We start from the raw sequence: 18,059 nt of genomic DNA, 5'->3' as shown, positions 1-18,059 counted from the left end.
AGAAATGCTTTGCTCACTGCTGAGCTATGTTGTGCTGGTCTCACTGGGGCTGTCGGGGGGGAAGCTTGGACGGGGAAAGGCAGAGTGATAAAATGGCTTACAACCGTCTCTCCCGGAGAAGCCCTACCCCTTGGGTCGTTGTGGGCCCCTCTCCTCCCACTCTGCCCCACTGGACCTGCCCTACCAGTCCGGGTGTGTGTTTGTGTTAAAGCCCTCAATCACCTCGACCCCCTCCCACCTCACCTCGCTACTCCCCTACTCCAACCCAGCCCGCCCACCTCACTCCTCTGTGGCCAACCTTTTCCCTGAGCCTCCGTCTCGTCTATCTCACGCCGACCTCTCAGCCACGTCTTACCTCTAGCCTGGAATGCCCTCCTTCCTTAGATCTGACAATTATTACCCTCCCCTTCCAAGCCAGATTGAAGGCACACCTTCTCTAAAAGGCCTTCCCTGACTAAGCCCTCCTTTCCTCTTCTCCCATTCCCTTCTGCATCACCCTAACTTGCTCCCTTTAATCACCACCCCCGTCCCCCAGCCCCACGGCACTCTGTTCATATCTGTAATTTATTTTTTATTCATATTAACATCTACCGCCCCCTCTAGACTGTGAGCTTGTTGTGGGCAGGGAATACGTCTGGCTATCGTATTGTACTCTCCCGACTAGTACAGTGCATTCCACACAAATAAATACGATTGACTCACTGGCTGACTGATTTAGAAACCCTTCCCGCTCCTCCATCCTGGCACCCAGCCAAGTCTTGGGCCTCCGGCTTCCAGTGGACTAGTTAGGCAGGGCCAAGGACCCAGGTCTTGGGTGACGGGATCCCCTTTCTCTTCCGGGGAGGCCGGGAAGGGAGGCCCAGAGTGGACGTTCTCAATGACCGTCGCTCCCGATTTCTGGGAGAAGCCTGGGGGATCCCCGACCTATTCATTTGGTTCAACCTAAAACATCTCTCCTCGGGGATTTTGTCCAGGTTCTAGATAGACGGCTCAATCTGCCAAAGTGGTTGAAGTGCAGCTGCTGATTCTCTTTGCTGTAATTTTTCTCCGGAGTTGATATAACCTTGTATCTTCCATCTGAAAACAATTAGGAAAATTGATAGAGGCACATAATCCTCAGTCCCGTGGTATGAGGCTCTGAATCTTCTAGCCAGCTGTGCAGCTTGGAGAACGTGTCTCCGACTGCCATTTTTTTGACGTGAGTGCAATAAAAAGAACCACTTTGAATCCAAAAAGTTGAAGAACTCTGCCAAACTGGATTAGCAATCCAATATCGAAATGAATTGTTCTTCTCGATCAGTGAACTAAAACACGGAGGAGGCAGGATGGTAACTGTTTGCCAGGAATTTAATCGAATCCTGGCTGCTGTGTGACCTTGGGTGAGTCACTTAATTCCTCTAGGCCTCAGTTTCCTCTTCTGTAAAATGGGGATTCGCTACCTGTTTTCTCTCCTGCTTAGACTGTGAGCCCCAGGGCCTATGTATGACCTGATTATCTTGTATCTACCCCGGGGCTTGGAACAGTGTTTGATACCTAGTGAGTGCTTAACAAATATCATTATTATTATTATTTTTAGCATCATTATTATTATATGGGCAACAGATGTGAAACGTCTCAGTGTTCAGCATTCTGTTCCAGGTCTCAGTGGCCTGGGTTCTTTTTGAAGGTTTTAACCAATTAATAATTAATAATCTTAACAGTAACTGTGATATTTGATAAGTACCTTCTATGTGTGAAATATTATATGAAGCGCTGTAGTAAATACTGTGCCCTTTCCCCTTTCAAACTCTGCTCTCCTCCCTTCCAACCCCGCAGCACTTATAAACATGCCTGTAATTCATTTATATTAACGTCTGTCTCCCGCTTCAGATTGTAATTTGGGTGTTAGCAGGGAATGTGTCTGCTTATTAGTATATTGTCGTCTCCCAAGCGCTCAGTACAGTGACCTGCCCACGGTAAGCACTCATTAAATACGATCGAATGAATGAAATGAACGAATTAATGTTTCCACCCTCTTTCGTATGCGGGTTTTCCCAGCAAGTCCAATTTAGTGAGTGGTTAGGGATAGAAAATGGGAGGGGTGTTGGAAAGGGGGAAAGATAGAAAAGGAAACTGGGAATAAGAGAGGGAGGAAAGAAATAAAACAATAAAGGAGAGGGAAAAGAGTTCAATAAGTCCCACTGATTGATTGATTGGTTGGTTGAAAAGGTATATGAAGAAAGAAAAGAGGAGGAGGAGGAGGAGGAGGAGGGAATAAGTGGATAAGGAGCCTCCATATCCTAGACAGAAGCAGCAGAGGATATGACCTTTCCCACACCTCATAACTAATTGGCCCATCTTCAACTGTGCATGAAAGTTTCTGGATTGTACCCTCCCAAGCGCTTAGTACAGTGCTCTTCACATAGTAAGTGCTCAGTAAATACAATTGACTGATTGGTTGATTGGCAGGAAACACGATGCCGGAAATTCCCCTGCTTAGTGCCAGGATGGCCGGGTTCAGCTATGGGGGCACTGACAGGAGGTCTGTTTATTGCTGTATTGTACTCTCCCAACGCTTAGTACAGTGCTCTGCACACAGTAAGCGCTCGATAAATACGATCGAATGAATGAATACCCCAGGCAGCCGAGGAGAACGGGGGGGTGCAGATTGGAGTGGGGAGGGGGAGCGGCCGAGGCACCCTGGCCAGCGGGGAAATGAAATGAAAAATTCGCTTTTCCCGGAGTGTTAGCAGCGGCCCCGCTAGGAAGAAGCTCCCAGTTTTAAACTGGAGAGCAATAAAGTGAGTGAAACAAAATGGCCATACCCTTGGGGGAGAGAGATTTTCTGCCCTGAACTGCTCCCTGGTCCTGCAGACCCCAACCCCCAGATCCCTCCACCCTGGAGATCCCGGGCAAAGCCGGAAGGGGATCCGAATGGGTGAAATGTTTGGGGAATTGGAAGAAACGCATATAATTGTATTAAGGCTGGGAAAGAACTCACCCTGCCCAAGACACAGATTGGGGTCCTGGGAATCTCATGAATCCCACAAGTGGTGTATTTTCATGCTGTGTGTCACCGGATGCTGATACACAATCAGGATGTAATGAAGACTTAGAGGTGATTTACTGATTTTGAATAGTCTGAGCACAGATTTTTTTCTTCCCGAAAAGCCGCGACCTGGTGAGAAAGTGGACAGACGTACGTCTCCCCACTCCTCTAAACCCTCCTGTGATTGCCCGTCCACTAAAGGGTCAGGGAGAGATTCCTCATCATCAGATTTAAGACCCTCATTCAGCTCTCTCCCCCTACTTATCCTCACTCCTCCCCTACTACAACCCGGCCCACCCGCTCTCTTCCTCTCAAACTAACCTTCTCCCTAAGCCTAATTTTCTTAATTCTCTCTTATAGTCGACCCCTTCGCTCCCGCCTTCCTTCCTAGCTGATTTTCTCCGGCTTCTCATCTGTCAGATCACTACCCTCCTTATTTACTGAGCGCTTACTGTGTGCTGAGCATCATGCTAAGAACTTGGGAGAGTTCAATACAAGAGAGTTGATGAACACGTTCCCTGCCCACAGTGAGCTTACGGTCCAGAGAGGGAGACCCACATTAATGTAAATAAAGAATTTATAATGCATGAAAGCTTATCAGAAAAGGTCTGTTGGAAGAGCTGCATTTTAGTAGGGCTCCTGGAAGCTCCTGGACGAATAATTATTTGCTTAACAAATATTATTTGTGAAGTGTTCCTGGAATCTTCTGGAAGATCCACTCACTCGTTTGTGCTTTTCCAACGACTTGGTACAGTGCTCTGTACTCGGTACGGTTTTTTGGTTGACTGATCGATTGAGTTTGTTGTAATGGATCAACGAATGATATTTATTGAGCGCTTACTGTGGGCAGAGAGCTGAACTACGGGCTGGGAAAAGTATAGTATGATCCCTGCCCGTGAGGAGTTTACCATTATACCGGAATCCGTAACTCCCAGATCTCCAGGAAGTAGCTAATTAATCGGTTTCCTTTAAAATCTAATGGGTGGCCACCGCCTCTGCTCTGAACCTGCGCAGCTGCGGGACTGTGAACACTTTCCTGGATTTTTCTCCGAAGGAGAGAGAAAGGGGGAAGGGGAAAGAGAGGGGAAAGACGTGGAGAAGCAGTGCGGCCTCATGGAAAGAACACGGGCCCGGGAGTCAAAGGACCTGGGTTCTAATGCTGATTCCTCCACTTCCCTTTAGATTGTAAGCTCACTGTGGGCAGACAATCAGTTGGTCATTCGTATTTATTGAGCGCTACTCTGTGCAGAACACTGTACTAAGCACTTGGGAGAGTAAATTATAACAATATAACAGACACCCCCGCCCATATTGAGCTTACAATCTAGAGGACAGCGAATGTGTCTTCCAGTTCTTTTATTACACTCTCCCAAGCTCTCAGTACAGTGTTCTGCACACAGGAAGCGTTCCATAAGTATGACTGATAGATTGTCTGCTGTGGGACCTTGGGAAAGTCACTTAACTTCTCTGTGCCTATAAGGTGTATTTAATCTTCTTCCTTCCTATTTAGACTGTGAGCCTCTTTTGGGACCTGAACTGTGTCCAGCCTGATTAGCTAATATCGACCCCAGGTGCTCAGTACAGTGCCTGGCACATAGTAAGTGCTGAACAAATGCCATTAAATAAAAAAGAAAAAAAGAATAAGGAGAGAAAAGGACAAGAGAGAGAAGGGGCATCGCAAAGGGTTGCAATTTATTTCCATGTTCAATCTCTAAATAATAGGCTGTTGTGTTTTTTTCAATAGCCTGACTGTAAAAGTCTGTGGGTCCGTAGCAGGCCGAAGTCTTCCAGATTTTGTCGGTAAGCCTCCTTTCATCCGTACATTTCTACAAGTCATTTATTTAAATAGGGATTTATTTAGAGAAAAACTATTTCCTGAAGGAATTCTGGAGTTAAATTTTGTGTATTGAGTTGAGCTTTAAAATTGGCTCAGAACACTGTTTGATGAGATCAGACCGAATTATGGCAGGTGGGATTATGTTCCCCAGTTTTTGTGAAAAATTGTCATTTTGAAGTAGGGTTCGCCCAGGGAAACTATGAATTGGACCATCTCCTGGGTGACTGTTTTGATTGGGCCCGTGAGAAAGGATTTGGGAGAAAGCAACTGAATACCATTTAGTGATGACTTTTCTGTGGGTGCCTTGTTGATGGAATTTCTTCTCCCGAAAAGCATTTAATCGGCTTTTCCCCGCAGCTCTGCGGGCTGAAGTCCAGCTAGACGCCTTGAAGCTGCAAGGAGCTGTGAGAAGAATCCTCTTCCTTGAATCCCATCAATCTCAGCTTATCTTCTCTCTGATGGTCCCCAGTGGACAGAAATCCCCCCGGTGTCAGGACTTCACTGTTTACCTAAGGGTAAGTCCTCCAAATGCTTTTCTGCTCTCTGGGGGTCAGGAGCCACACAGGACACACGGCTGGGAATTCCAGCTGCAATTCCCTGCCTCGCTGCTCGGCTGGCGGAGTTCCTGGAAATGTTTCCACACTGGCCGGGTGCTCAGATTCCCCGAGACTCCCTCGCCCAGAGACTTCCCTCCCGGTTAATTTCCCTCCAAATTACCCTGTAGGTTTGAAAGTCTTTTTTCAATGGTACTTGTTTTATGGTACCATGTTCATTCATTCATTCAATTGTATTTATTGAGCACTTACAGTGTTCAGAGCACTGCACTAAACGCTCGGGAGAGTACGATACGACAATAAACCGTTACATTCCCTGCCTGCAACGAGTTCACGGCCTAGAGGGAGAGACAGGCACCAATATGAATAAATTACAGATACGTACGTGAGCGCTGCGGGGCTGGGACGGGGGATGAATAAAGGGAGCAAGTCAGGGGGACGCAGAAGGGAGTGGGAGAGGGGGAAAGGAGAGGCTTAATCAGGGAAGGCCTTCAATAAGGTTTCGACGAGGGGGAGAGTAATTGTCAGATTTGAAGAGGGAGGGCGTTCCAGTCACCGTGCTAGGCTCTGGGGTAGTTAGAAGCTAACCAGGTTGGACACAGTCCATGTCCCAAATGGGGCTCGCCGTCTTAATCCCCATTTCACAGATGAACTAACTGAGGCACAGGAAAGTTAAGTGACTTGCCAAAGGTCACCCAGCAGACAAGCGGCAGAGCCGGGATTAGAAAACAGTAACGGCATATTGGCCTGCCCTTCAGGAATCGATCCGGTGGTATTTATCGAACACTTACCGTGTGCAGAGCACTGTACTAGGTGCTTGGAAGAGTACAGTAGAACCGAGTCGCTAGGCGTGTTCCCTGACCACGAGGAGCTTACGGTCGAGAGGCAGGTCCACATGCCCGCAAATACAGGCAGGCCGCTCTCCAAAAGGCACCGCAACCCGGTGTCGTGGCAGAGATAGAGGAGGTTCTGGGACAGGAGGGTCAGGGTGTGCACAAGTAACCCTCCAGGATTTATTTATCGAGTGCTTACTATGTGCAAAGCACTGTACGAAGCACTCGGGAGCGTAGGGGTCAACAGTGGGTAGACACGTTCCCGGTCCGCGGCGAGTCACCCGCCATCCGAATCCTCCAATTTCCATCCGCTCGTCACGGGGTCGATTCCCCCGTTCGGCTTCCTTTTCAATTAATGCCTCGCAACCGCCTGGAGACACCGTCTGGGGGAATTCTCTTCCACAGGATGAAACGGAGTTCCGAGATAAATTGTCTCCGATCCACATCAGCCTCAACTACAGTTTGGACGAGTCCTCGCCCGCGGAAGGCCTCGCGGTGAAACCGATTCTGAACTACTACCGGCCGACGGTGGTGAAGGAACAGGTCGGTCCTCGATCCCGGGACCCAGCCGATAACCTCAGCTTCCCCGAGCATCTGAAGCTGCTCTCCTGTGACTTTGAGGCCGAAAGCAACCCTTCGTATTTTAGTTCCCGCGTGCGAACGCGGAAACAGTTTGAAACTTCTTCTGACGTGTTTCTTGGAACGCTGCGCGGTCCCGCTTTCAGAAGCAGGCCCTTCCCTTTGTGCGACCGACATTTAATTCGTTCAAAATGCGGTCGGGCAGACGCAATCCCCACTGAGATCCCTCGTGCCCCGTCAAGACCTCGGCAGTTAAGAGTGACTTCGGATCGGATTGGAAAGGGTGGCCGAGGACCTGCGTCGGTCCATTCCTGGAAGCTTAGGGGAGGGAATGGGGGAAGGGGGAGCCGAGAGGTGAGACACACCATCCTTTAATTTGAGGCATGGCTAGGTGGGATTCGGGTTTCCCCACCCTGACGCTTGTTTCGAACAATACAGGCTCACATCCTGGTGGAGTGTGGAGAGGACAACGTGTGCATTCCTGATTTGAAACTTTCGGCCCGACCGTAAGTTAAAATAAACTCTTCCACGATACCTGATAGAACACGGGCGTTCGCTCACGACGTCTCCGAAGATGGCAACCGCTTACAAATATCCTGCCTGGAACGTTTCGGGGTCGGGTCAGCTTTAAGCTGGAACAGTGTCGGTGTCGAATGTCATCCTCCTCCTCGGTTTTTCTCATGGTATCTGACCTGGCCAAGAACGAGACGATAACCCCTTTTCGGGCTGCAGTCTCTGGAGGGAAGGCTGTCGCTCAGGGATTGGGTGACAAAAGGAGACCAAAAGGGCTCCGATCTCAGTGCTCTCTCCGGGACTAGTAAAGGATAAAGATGTCTTTTCCGGTTGGATTGGAAGAATAATGCAGAAAGGTAGTTTGTGTCTGGTTTTCACTGGAAGCAGCGTGGCTCAGTGGAAAGAGCACGGGCTTTGGAGTCAGGGCTCATGAGTTCGAATCCCAGCTCTTCCACTTGTCGGCTGTGTGACTGTGGGCAAGTCACTTAACTTCTCTGTGCCTCAGTTCCCTCATCTGTAAAATGGGGATTAAGACTGTGAGCCCCACGTGGGACAACCCGATTCCCCTGTGTCTACCCCAGCGCTTAGAACAGTGCTCGGCACATAGTAAGCGCTTAATAAATACCAACATTATTATTATTATTAGAAGGTGGTGGAGTGATGTGCGTTCGATCAGCATGGACGTAGGACTCAGAAGACTGTCTCCACCACTCACCTGCCGTGTGAACTTGGACAAGTCACCTGACCGCCCTATGCCTCAGTTTCCTCAACTGTAAAATGGGGATTCAATACCTGGCCTCCCTCCTCCTTAGACTGTGAGTCCCATGTAGGACAGGGACTGTTGAACAGATATGAGCCCCAGAGTTTGGAACAGAGCTAAACACATACTATGCATTTAACGAACACCAGATTGCTATTAATGATGATAATATTAATCATCATTACTAATAATACTAATTATTATTATTGGAGAAAGGAGGAAGCAGGGGGTTTATCCACACTTGAATCAGATGCACTAAAAGGGAGTGGAAGCTTTTAGACCCGATGACGACAGCGGTGGTATTTATTAAGCACTTACAATGCACCAGGCGCTGTACTAAGCGTTGGGGTGGATACGAGCAAATCGGGGAGGACACGTTCCCTGTCCCACGTGGGGCTCACAATCGTAATCCTCATTTTTCAGATGAGACAACTGAGGCACAGAGAAGTTAAGCGACTTGCCCAAGATCACACAGCAGACAGGGGCTGGAGGCTGGAATTAGAACCCTGGTCCTCCGACGCCCAGGCCCAGGCTCTAATCACTAGGCCATGCTCCGGCACTGACCCTCAACCCCGTCTCTCCCCAGACCACCCTCCCTGCTCCTCGCCGTCCGGTCAGTCCGTTGGCTTGGTCTCACCCCGTCCCCTCGCCCCTGTGTTGCAGGGACAGGTCCCAGTTGGTCATCGGAGACGAAAACCACCTGACGCTCATCATCAACCCAAGGAACCGGGGGGAAGGGGCTTACGAGGCTGAGCTCCACGTGCTGATCCCTGAGGAGGCGGATTATATTGGAATTGAGCGGAACAACAAGGTAATTTCGTCGAGGCCTCCGTGACGCCCAAGTCCTCAGTCGTACCTGCCGGGACGATCCGCTGTGGCCCCTAGATCTTGGAGCGATAGTTACGTGGATGGGGGTGACTGAAATCAGCACAGACCGAGAAAACACCTCCAGGAGGAGCAATGGAATCGAGGCCGCTCGGCGACCCACGCCGGGTTGAATAGCCTAGAGCTGAAGGCCCTGCCTTACGGACAGGAAGTGGGTCTCGTGCTCGGGAAAGAGCGGGTTGTGGAGGCCCATCGTACCCTCGGTGGGGCTTGGGACCACCGAAGGCCACAGTCTGGGTATCGCTGCTTTCTCTCTCACTTCACGAGTCACGTGCGTTCAGCTAGGAAGTGGGTCTCCGAATGACCAGTGGGTCAAGGAGCATCCCCCTGGCCAAGACCAGTCCCTGAACCCACCGATCAGAGGTCCCCTCCTGGGGCGGCGGGGAGGGGAGCCAGGCAAGATGGGAGAGACGGAATCGTGGCCCGTGGATGCGGAATCCCTGGCCAAGGAGTTCCTTGGAGATTCCGATGGGTGGTGGACACGGTCTCCTCGTGGTGTTCTGAGGGGACTCAGCACCCAGTTGGGAGAAAGCCCGGGAGTTCATGTTTTTTTTCCCACCTGGAGCCAGCCTGCTTGGTGTCCGTGCCCAGCCCGGGGAGCTGGAGGACCCCCGTTCCAGGCCCGGGGAGGTCCTGGGAGATCAGCCGAGGATATTTGCCTTTTAAGAGGGAACGGCTCTTCCCTTATCCCCGGGCCCAAGCTTGGCACTGGAAGACCCAGAAGGACGGATAGAGGGATCGTCACGGGCTTAACGGGAAAGCAAGAATCCCCGAGAGGACACTGGGAAAATTGAAATGGTCTCAACCGTTTTTGGGGAAACGAAGATATATGTCAGGCTGTAAGCTCATTACAGGCAGGGAGCAAGTCTACCCTGCACAGAGTAAGGTAAACGTTCAATAAATACTATTGAATGATGTTAGCTCCTCCACTTGACTGCAAGCTTCTTGCGGGCGGGGAACTCTTTTGTACAGAACTCTCCCAAGAGCTGAGCACAGTGCTTTGCACACAGTAAGCTCTCACTTGATTCATTGACCGACATAGAGTTAGAAAAAAGCTATTTTCCACTCTGGCTCTAATCTCTCTCTCTGACTTCCTCTCTTTTTTGTGCTAGCCCTCTCTGCTGACAAACACCACAAACGCACACTCACTCGCACACAAGCTTGCCCGGTGGGATTGTAGCCCAGTGGCTACTTCATCCAAGATGTAAGCAGCCATAGCTGAAGGAAGGCTCACCCTGGTCTGTGCACGCGTTTTAAAGCCGTCTTGTTCTGGACGTCCACTCAGTCATATCTACTCCATAAGGATGGACTTAGTACTTCTGTTGGCCGAGGAAAAAAACACAGCGGGTTCGATTCTAGCCTAAATGTGCAGTTCAGACAGCATTTAACCTCGTACCTATCCTAGTGCTTGGAACAGTGCTTGGCACATAGCGCTTAACAGATACCATCATCATTATTATTATTATTCTGTGGGGGTCCCTCTACTCCTAATTTAGTGTCCGTCTTCCCCTTGGGAGCAGGGATGACACTCTCCACTTAGTACGGTGTTCTGCACTATCAATTTGATGTTGCCTTTGGAAGCTCGTTGCCGGCAGGGAATGCGTCTATTTATTATTCCATTGCACTCTCCCAAGCGCTTAGTAGAGTGCTTTGCACACAGTCAGCACTGGCTAAATGCGACTGAATGAATAAACGCTCTCTGAAAAGTGGTCCTCGGGAACACCGGTCCAGCGGATGCTTATCGTATTCTCAACCATTCACGGATCTTCGGCTGGACTTCATAGTAAGCGCTTAACAAATACCAACTTCGTCTCACTCCATAGGTTGATTTGCGTATGGCAGATTTCTCTGCTTATTAGGGGGGCACCTGGTGGGTTTTGGAAGCGTACCAGGACGTGCCTTTTCTGCCCCACTCCACAAGGACGTCCAGTAGCTCTGACTGAGGGATGCCGATTCCCAAGTCTCCACCGCGGCTTCGAGCACGCTGTCTAGGAAACCGGAAGACGGTTCTGCTATCCAAGCACCGTGTCCTCCCCCCATCCGGGCTAGTCTAACCCAGCGTACCAGAGTTTGAAGTTACTGTGAGCTGGCACAATATAACACATTGAATAAGGAAGAAAGTTCATTTTAGCCAGTAAGATGACCAAAGGAATTCCAGAAAATCCATCCGATCCCGTTCTGTGAGGCTGAGAACAGCTGAACACGGGGGAAAATGCCCCAGCTAGGAATTCACTGGAATCGAGACTGAATTTTAAAGCCAAAAGTGCCAGGGAAACAGAAATCTGGAGGTTGGAGAACCTGATAATAATAATAATAATGGCATTTGTTAGTCACTAACTATGTGGCAAGCACCGTTCTAAGCGCTGGGGGTGGGATTCAAGGTAATCAGGTCTTCCCCCATGGGGCTCACATGAGGGAACTGAGGCACAGAGAAGTTAAGCGACTTGCCCAAAGTCACACAGCTGACGAGTGGCGGAGTTGGGATCAGAACCCACGATCCGACTCCCAAGCCCGGACTCTTTCCACTGAGCCGCTGATCTGTCCGAGCCATTGCTGAATCCAGGGCCTCACTCAGGGGGCAGGAGAGAAGCCTCACCAGTTATCTCTAAGAGCAATCGGTTGCTCTTCCCAGACCCCAACCACAGCGGGGAGATCAATGAAAAGCAAGAAGGAAAACAACATTTGATTGATGTAGATGCCAGAAGAGTCAAATTGCTATTTCTAGCCCAACGTAAAGGGTGAGCTGTCATTTTTCTCCCCGGGCAGCAGGAAGACGTTTAGTCAAGAAGATAAGATGTGGGGGAGCCTGGGAGCGATTCCGGGACAGGGCTGGCTGCCTCGGCCCTTCGTCCCCCGAGTCGCCTTTACCCGTGGAAGAGATTTCCTGTTTCCCGCTATTCAGTGCTTCCCTTGGGTTACGGCCCGTTCTCTCCGGGGAAGATGCCGCGGGGGTGAGCGAACTGGAAACGAGCCACCCGAGGAGAGGGGGCCTACCATCCTCTCGCCCACTGGCCGAAGAGACGTCGTTCCTTCAGGTTTACAGCATCTCCTACACCCTAGGGTGAGAGGCCTTGAGGATGGAAGGGACGGGATGTCTTTTTTTACGGTATTTGTACTTCCTTTTGCCTCAGTTTCCTCAGTGGTAAAATGGGGATTCGATGCCTGGTCTCCCTCCTACTTAGACCGTGAGTCCAATGTGGGACTGGGCCCGTGCCCGGCCCGTTTAACTCGTACCTGCCCCAGAATTCAGAACGGTGCTTTACCCACAGTAAGCGCTTAACGGACACCGGAATTATTAATTGTTAGTATCGGAGAAAGGAGATAGCAGGGAACTTCTCCGCACTTGAATCAAATGCACTAAAAGGGAACGGAAGATTTTAGACCTGCTGATGATGAATTACTATGTGCTGTGTGCCAGGCACTGTACTAAATGCTGGGATAGGTCCAAGTTAATCAGCTTCAATCATTCAATCGTATTTATTGAGCGCTTACTTTGTGCAGAGCACTGTACTGAGCGGTTGGAAAATGCAATCTGACAACGGATGGAGACGATCCCTACCCGACAACGGGCTCACAGTCTAGAAGGTTGGCAACGGTCTGTATCCCACATGGGGCTCTCTGACTTAATCCCCGTTTTACAGATGAGGTAGCTGAAGAACAGAGAGGTTAACTGTCTTATCCAAGGTCACACGGCAGATAAGTGGCGGAGACGAGGATCTCTCGTGGCTCCCGAGGCGAAAGGAAGAAACCCAGGAGGGCGTTCCATGACGTTTCTGTGGTCAAAGATTTGGTTGCTGGGCGGATCAAGATTCCCCACTGTAGTGGTTGTCTGTCCTCCTGTACAGATCCAACAATTCTCTCTAGACTGTAAGCTCGTGGTGGGCAGAGATTGTCCGTTTATTGTTCTACTATCCTCTCCTAAGCGTTTAATACGGAGCTCCGGTTGGGTGAGAGCTCGGCACATTATTCTTCCGACAATGAAGCCTCACTGAGCCAAGCATCGGCACAGAGGCGCTGCCATTCTTTTTCCTGGAGAGTGCTTTTCCAAAATCCCTGCAATGCGGATTGGGCTTTTGCTCTAAAAAAGGCAAAAAAGAATAGAAATGACGGCGTTTATGCGCTTACTTCACACCCAGGCCTGCGGTAGATGCAGGATAATCAGATCAGACAGAGTCCTCCGCCCCACCCAGGGCTCGCCCTCTAAGAGGGAGGGAGAAGAGGTGTTTAATCTGTTTTTTTTAGCAGAAGAAGACACCGAGGACCCGATTAAAGTCATTCATCCGAGGCAGCCCGGCAGGCATGGGTCGGAGCTGGGAATGGAACCCAGGTCCTCTGGCTCCCAGTATCGTGCTCTGACCTCTAGGCCACACTGCTTCTCTTCTCGCATGCATCTCCCTCTCCGCACTGACCGTCCCAGTAATGGGCGTCCCGAGGACCCTCTTCTGGGTGGACCATCCCAAGCAGCTCTGTCTCCAAGCCACCTGAAGGAGTCTTTCCCTACCCGAAGCACGGTGTTTCTCTCTGAGCTCCCTCTAGACCGTAAGCTCCTTGTGGGCAGGGGATGTGTCCGCTTATTATTCTATCGTACCCTTCCCATGGACCCGGTAAGCGCTCGACAAATACGATTGAATAACCGAAAGAACCAACGCCTCTAAGTGGCTGTCCTCTCCGCTTCAGGCCCTGCACATCCTCAGCTGCGAATACAAGATGGAAAACGAATCAAGAATGGTGGCGTGCGACCTCGGGAACCCCATGGCGGCCGGAACCAACGTAAGAGAGAAGCGGGTGGAGCCGCCGATTTTATTTCCATGGGTTTTAGGGGAGGGCAAACGGGAAGCGGTTCTATTTGCGCTCGGCGTCTTCGCAAGCTCCAGCAGGAGCAAATGCCTCGTTTAGGCGGGAAACGTTTGGAGGGACGAGAGCGGTAGGGGTTCAGCAAGTAGGGATCCTGTCTTCCTCCTCTAGCGCGCTCTCAGTCGATCGATCAGTTCATCACTGGTACTTATTGAGTGCTTACTGTGTGTAGAGCGCTGTACTAACCGCTTCCGAGAGTACGGTAGAGTAGGTAGATATGCGGGAGAGAGACATTAATGTAAATAAATTGCGGATGCGTACAGAAGCGCTGCGGGGCTGAGGGAGGTGTGGCTGGCGAGTGCTTAAAGGGAACTGATCCGAGGGCATAGGCCACGCAGAAGGGAGAGGACATCGGAGAGAAGAGGGCTAACTCCAGGAAGGCCCCTCCCCAGCCTTTAGCACAGGGTTCCGTGCGCAGTAAACATCCAACGGATACCATCGTTTGATCGGGGCTGATTCCCCGAGGGGGAATCGTCGGCATCTGAACCCAGGCCTCCCGGACTCCCTCCTCTAGAGTGTGAACTCCTCCTGGGTAAGGAGAAGCTGTGTGGCGTAGTGAGCAACAACTTGGTGTAGTGACTACCCGACGGGCCCGGTAGCCTGAAAGACCTGGGTTCTAATCCCGGCTCTGCCATTTGTCTGCTGTGTGACCTTGGGCAATCACTTCCCTTCCCTGGACCTCGGTTACCTCGTCTGTAGAGTGGGGATTAGGACTGTGAGCCCCACATGGGGCAACTTGATTACCTTTTGATAATAATAATAAGAATGATGGCGTTTGTTAAGCAATTACTATGTGCCAAGCACTGCTCGAAGCGCTGGGGTAGATACAAGCTTATCAGGTTGTCCCAGGTGGGGCTCACAGTCTTAATCCTCATTTTACAGTTGAGGTAACTGAGGCACAGAGGAGTTAAGTGACTTGCCCACAGTCACGCAGCTGACAGGTGGCAGAGCGGGCATTCGAACCCACGACCTCTGACTCCCAAGCCTGTGCTCTTTCCACTGAGACGCACTGTTTTATCTACCCCAGTGCTTAGAAGAGTGCTTGGCACATAGTAAGCGCTTAACAAATACCCTTTATCATTATTATTATTATTATTATTATTATTATTATTATTATTATCATGGAACCTATCCGCCCACTCTGTTGAATCGTACTCTCCCAAGCGCTCAGAACAGTGCTCTGCACATAGTAAGCACTAAATAAATACCACTGGCCTCTGGCCTGGACGTTCCCAGTGGTGGGGTACGACAAAGAGAAGCAGAGTGGCTCAGGGAAGCAGCGTGGCTCGGTGGAAAGAGCCCGGGCTTGGGAGTCAGAGGTCATGGGTTCGAATTCCGGCTCTGCCGCTTGTCAGCTGTGTGACTGTGGGCAAGTCGCTTAACTTCTCTGTGCCTCAGTTCCCTCATCTGTAAAATGGAGATTAAGACCGTGAGCCTCACGAGGGACAACCTGATGACCCTGTCTCTCCCCCGGCGCTTAGAACGGCGCTCTGCACAGAGTAAGCGCTTAACGAATACCAGCATTATTAAAGCCCATTCTGACTCCAGACTGTCCTCCTCTTAAACTCATTTTGTGTCAGGAAGATCATTTTCCAAAAGCCACATGCTGTTTTGCATTTATGAGGGAGAGGAAGTCAAGGAAGGAACCAGGATGGCAGGGGGGGAGGAAGGAGTCACTTGGGTTGGGGTTCAGACCCAAGACCCTCCCAAGCGCTCTCAGAAAATTCAGTTCAAGCTCTTTGCCCGGCCTTGACCTGGCAGTCGTAGTTCAAACCTGGCACTTCCTGGCAGCCTCCAGCGTGGTTGTCCTGATTGCATTGTTTCTTTTCCCTCCCCGGGAAAATTTGGATTTCGGGGCTGGGAACTTTCCACTCAGAACGCTGGGAAGAAAATAACATTCATTTCCTATCTCTCCAGATCTGAATCTCTAAACATGCACTTTTTACAGTTATTATCTCAGTAGAAATAACAACTCGGAAAGTCGTAAATCTGAGGAGAAATTCTGCTTCTTTGTTAAAATGGCAAACATTCTGAAATCTGCAATCTTACGTAAATGATGCCTAAAATTCTCTGGCGCGCTCTTCGAGATTGAGGTTTGCAAGCCGTCTCTCGTGGGCCTTGGCTAAGAGTTACAGTACTGTGGAGTTTTGCTAAGACGCAATTTGGATTTTCTCATTTGAAACTTTGGGTGTGATGACAGTCGAGGAACTTTAATGCTCCTGGGCACTATAATATGCAATTTAATGAAGTTGCTTTTACATATAGATTTCTATTTCCTAAATGATGACAATCGCAGTATTTTTGCCAAGTGCTTACTATATGCCAAGCACTGTAATAATGATAATAATAATGATGGTATCTGTTAAGCGCTTACTATGTGCCAAGCCCCGTCCTAAGCGCTGGGGTAGATACAGGGTATTCAGGTTGTCCCATGTGGGGCTCACAGTCTTAATCCCCATTTTCCAGATGAGGTCACTGAGGCACAGAGAAGTGAAGTGACTTGCCCAAGGTCACACAGCAGACAAGTGGCAGAGCCTGGATTAGATCCGAGATAAGCGGGTCCCACGTGAGGCTCGCGGTCCAAGTAGGAGGGAGAACGAGTATTGAATCCCCATTTTGCAGACAAAGGAACTGAGGCACAGAAATGTTAAGTGACAGCCATTATGTATATATGGTCATATCTGTAATTTGCACATATCTGTAAAGGTTTTTACATATCTGTAATTTATTTATATTAATCCTTGTCTCCCCCTCCAGACTAAAGGCTTGTTGTGGGCAGGGAATGTATCGACCAACTCTGTTATTCTGTACTCTCCACGGAGTAGTCGCTCGAAATATATGATCGATTGATGACGGAACCAGGATTAGAACCCAGGCCCTCCGGCTCCCAGGCCTGTGCTCTTTCCACTAGGTCCTGTTGCTTCTCTAAGATAATTCTGTAGTTCTTTAAAATCCTTAACTGGACTAAAAGTTGGTAGTTGGTTGTCTAGTGGTTAGCACAGCCACCTTCCAAAGCAGTTGACCCGGGTTCGATTCTCAGCCAATGCGGGTGAAACTCCCCCCTTTAGATTGTAAGCTCGCCGTGAGCAGGGAATGTGTCCGTTTATTGTTATATCATACTCTCCCAAGTGCTTAGTACAGTGCTCGGCACCTAGTAAGTGTTCAGTAAATACGATGGAATGAATGAATAAAACGGTCGATTGACAAAGTGTGTGTCTGTGGGGCAAACTAGGCCCCTAATAATAATTGCGGTATTTTGAAAGCGTTTAGCGCTGTATCAAGTGCTGAGGTAGATACAAGGTCATCGTGTCCCACATGGGGATCGCAGTCTAAGTAAGAGGGAGAAAAGATATTAATCCCCATTTTGCAGATGAGGAAAATGAAGTGAAGTGACTGGCCCAAGGTCACGCAGCAGACAGGTGGTGGAGCCGGGACTAGAATCCGGGTCCTCTGACGTCCGGGCCCGGACCAATTTCATTAGGTCAGGATGTTTAAGGGGCCGCGATGAGCAGGGCTACTCAGTCATTCAGGTCCAGCATTCCTTCCGCCATCTGCAAGAGATCAGTCTGTTCACAACTGATTCCGGAGCTAAGAAGGAATTAAAGAAGACTGCAAACGATGCCAGAGCCCTTGACTCTCTTGCTGGATGGGGCAAACTCGGAACCCAAATTGACATGGAAAGGTCGCTCCCAGGGCACGGCAGAGCAAGACAGAATTTCTTCTTCCACTGAAAGCCTACTCCTCTGAGTATCGGGGTAAAATGAAAGAAAGATGTCGACCCCGTGAACGTAAGAGTAATCACTGGAAGCCCGAGTTGGAATTTTTTTGTTTTAGTTTATCTCCGAGGATTGCTGTTTCCTTTGGAAAATTGTTTTCTTATCTCACACTTATCTCAAGTTCCAGGCCAAATCGTGTAGCAGTCTGGACCAGGATTTCTCGGCCTGTTTAACATTTTTTCTGGGCTGAAAACCTGCCACCTCACAGATGATTTGGCTCTGACATAAGCTAGTATTTTTACTTGAGCTTCGAAACATCTGTAATGCGGTACAAAGATGATCGTTCAAATGTTTCTGAGAGTAAACATTTCGGATATCGCGAAATCGCGAATAGCCAGTCCAGTCCTGAGCGTTTATATCAATCAGAGATAACTTACTGTATTCAGAGCGCTGTACTAAACGTTTGGCATGTAACGATACTGATATGTTAGACGTGATCC

General features: G+C 49.7%; 1 protein-coding gene across 2 annotated transcripts in view; it reads left to right on the top strand.

The window, feature by feature from the left end:
- Positions 1-18,059, top strand: part of ITGA8 (integrin subunit alpha 8) — a 93,963-nt gene that overhangs the window by 34,333 nt on the left and 41,571 nt on the right. For both annotated transcript variants that reach the window (XM_029077802.2, XM_029077801.2), the window contains exons 16-21: positions 4,773-4,828; positions 5,223-5,380; positions 6,658-6,795; positions 7,270-7,337; positions 8,768-8,915; positions 13,667-13,759. In XM_029077802.2, the coding sequence (XP_028933635.1) occupies positions 4,773-4,828; positions 5,223-5,380; positions 6,658-6,795; positions 7,270-7,337; positions 8,768-8,915; positions 13,667-13,759 (661 nt within the window). The remainder of the gene's footprint in view (positions 1-4,772; positions 4,829-5,222; positions 5,381-6,657; positions 6,796-7,269; positions 7,338-8,767; positions 8,916-13,666; positions 13,760-18,059) is intronic.

The sequence above is a fragment of the Ornithorhynchus anatinus genome, chromosome 13 (assembly GCF_004115215.2).
Source record: "Ornithorhynchus anatinus isolate Pmale09 chromosome 13, mOrnAna1.pri.v4, whole genome shotgun sequence".
NCBI classification, from domain to species: domain Eukaryota; kingdom Metazoa; phylum Chordata; class Mammalia; order Monotremata; family Ornithorhynchidae; genus Ornithorhynchus; species Ornithorhynchus anatinus.
Note: the sequence above shows the minus strand (reverse complement) of the source record. Positions and strands in the feature narration are given on the sequence as shown.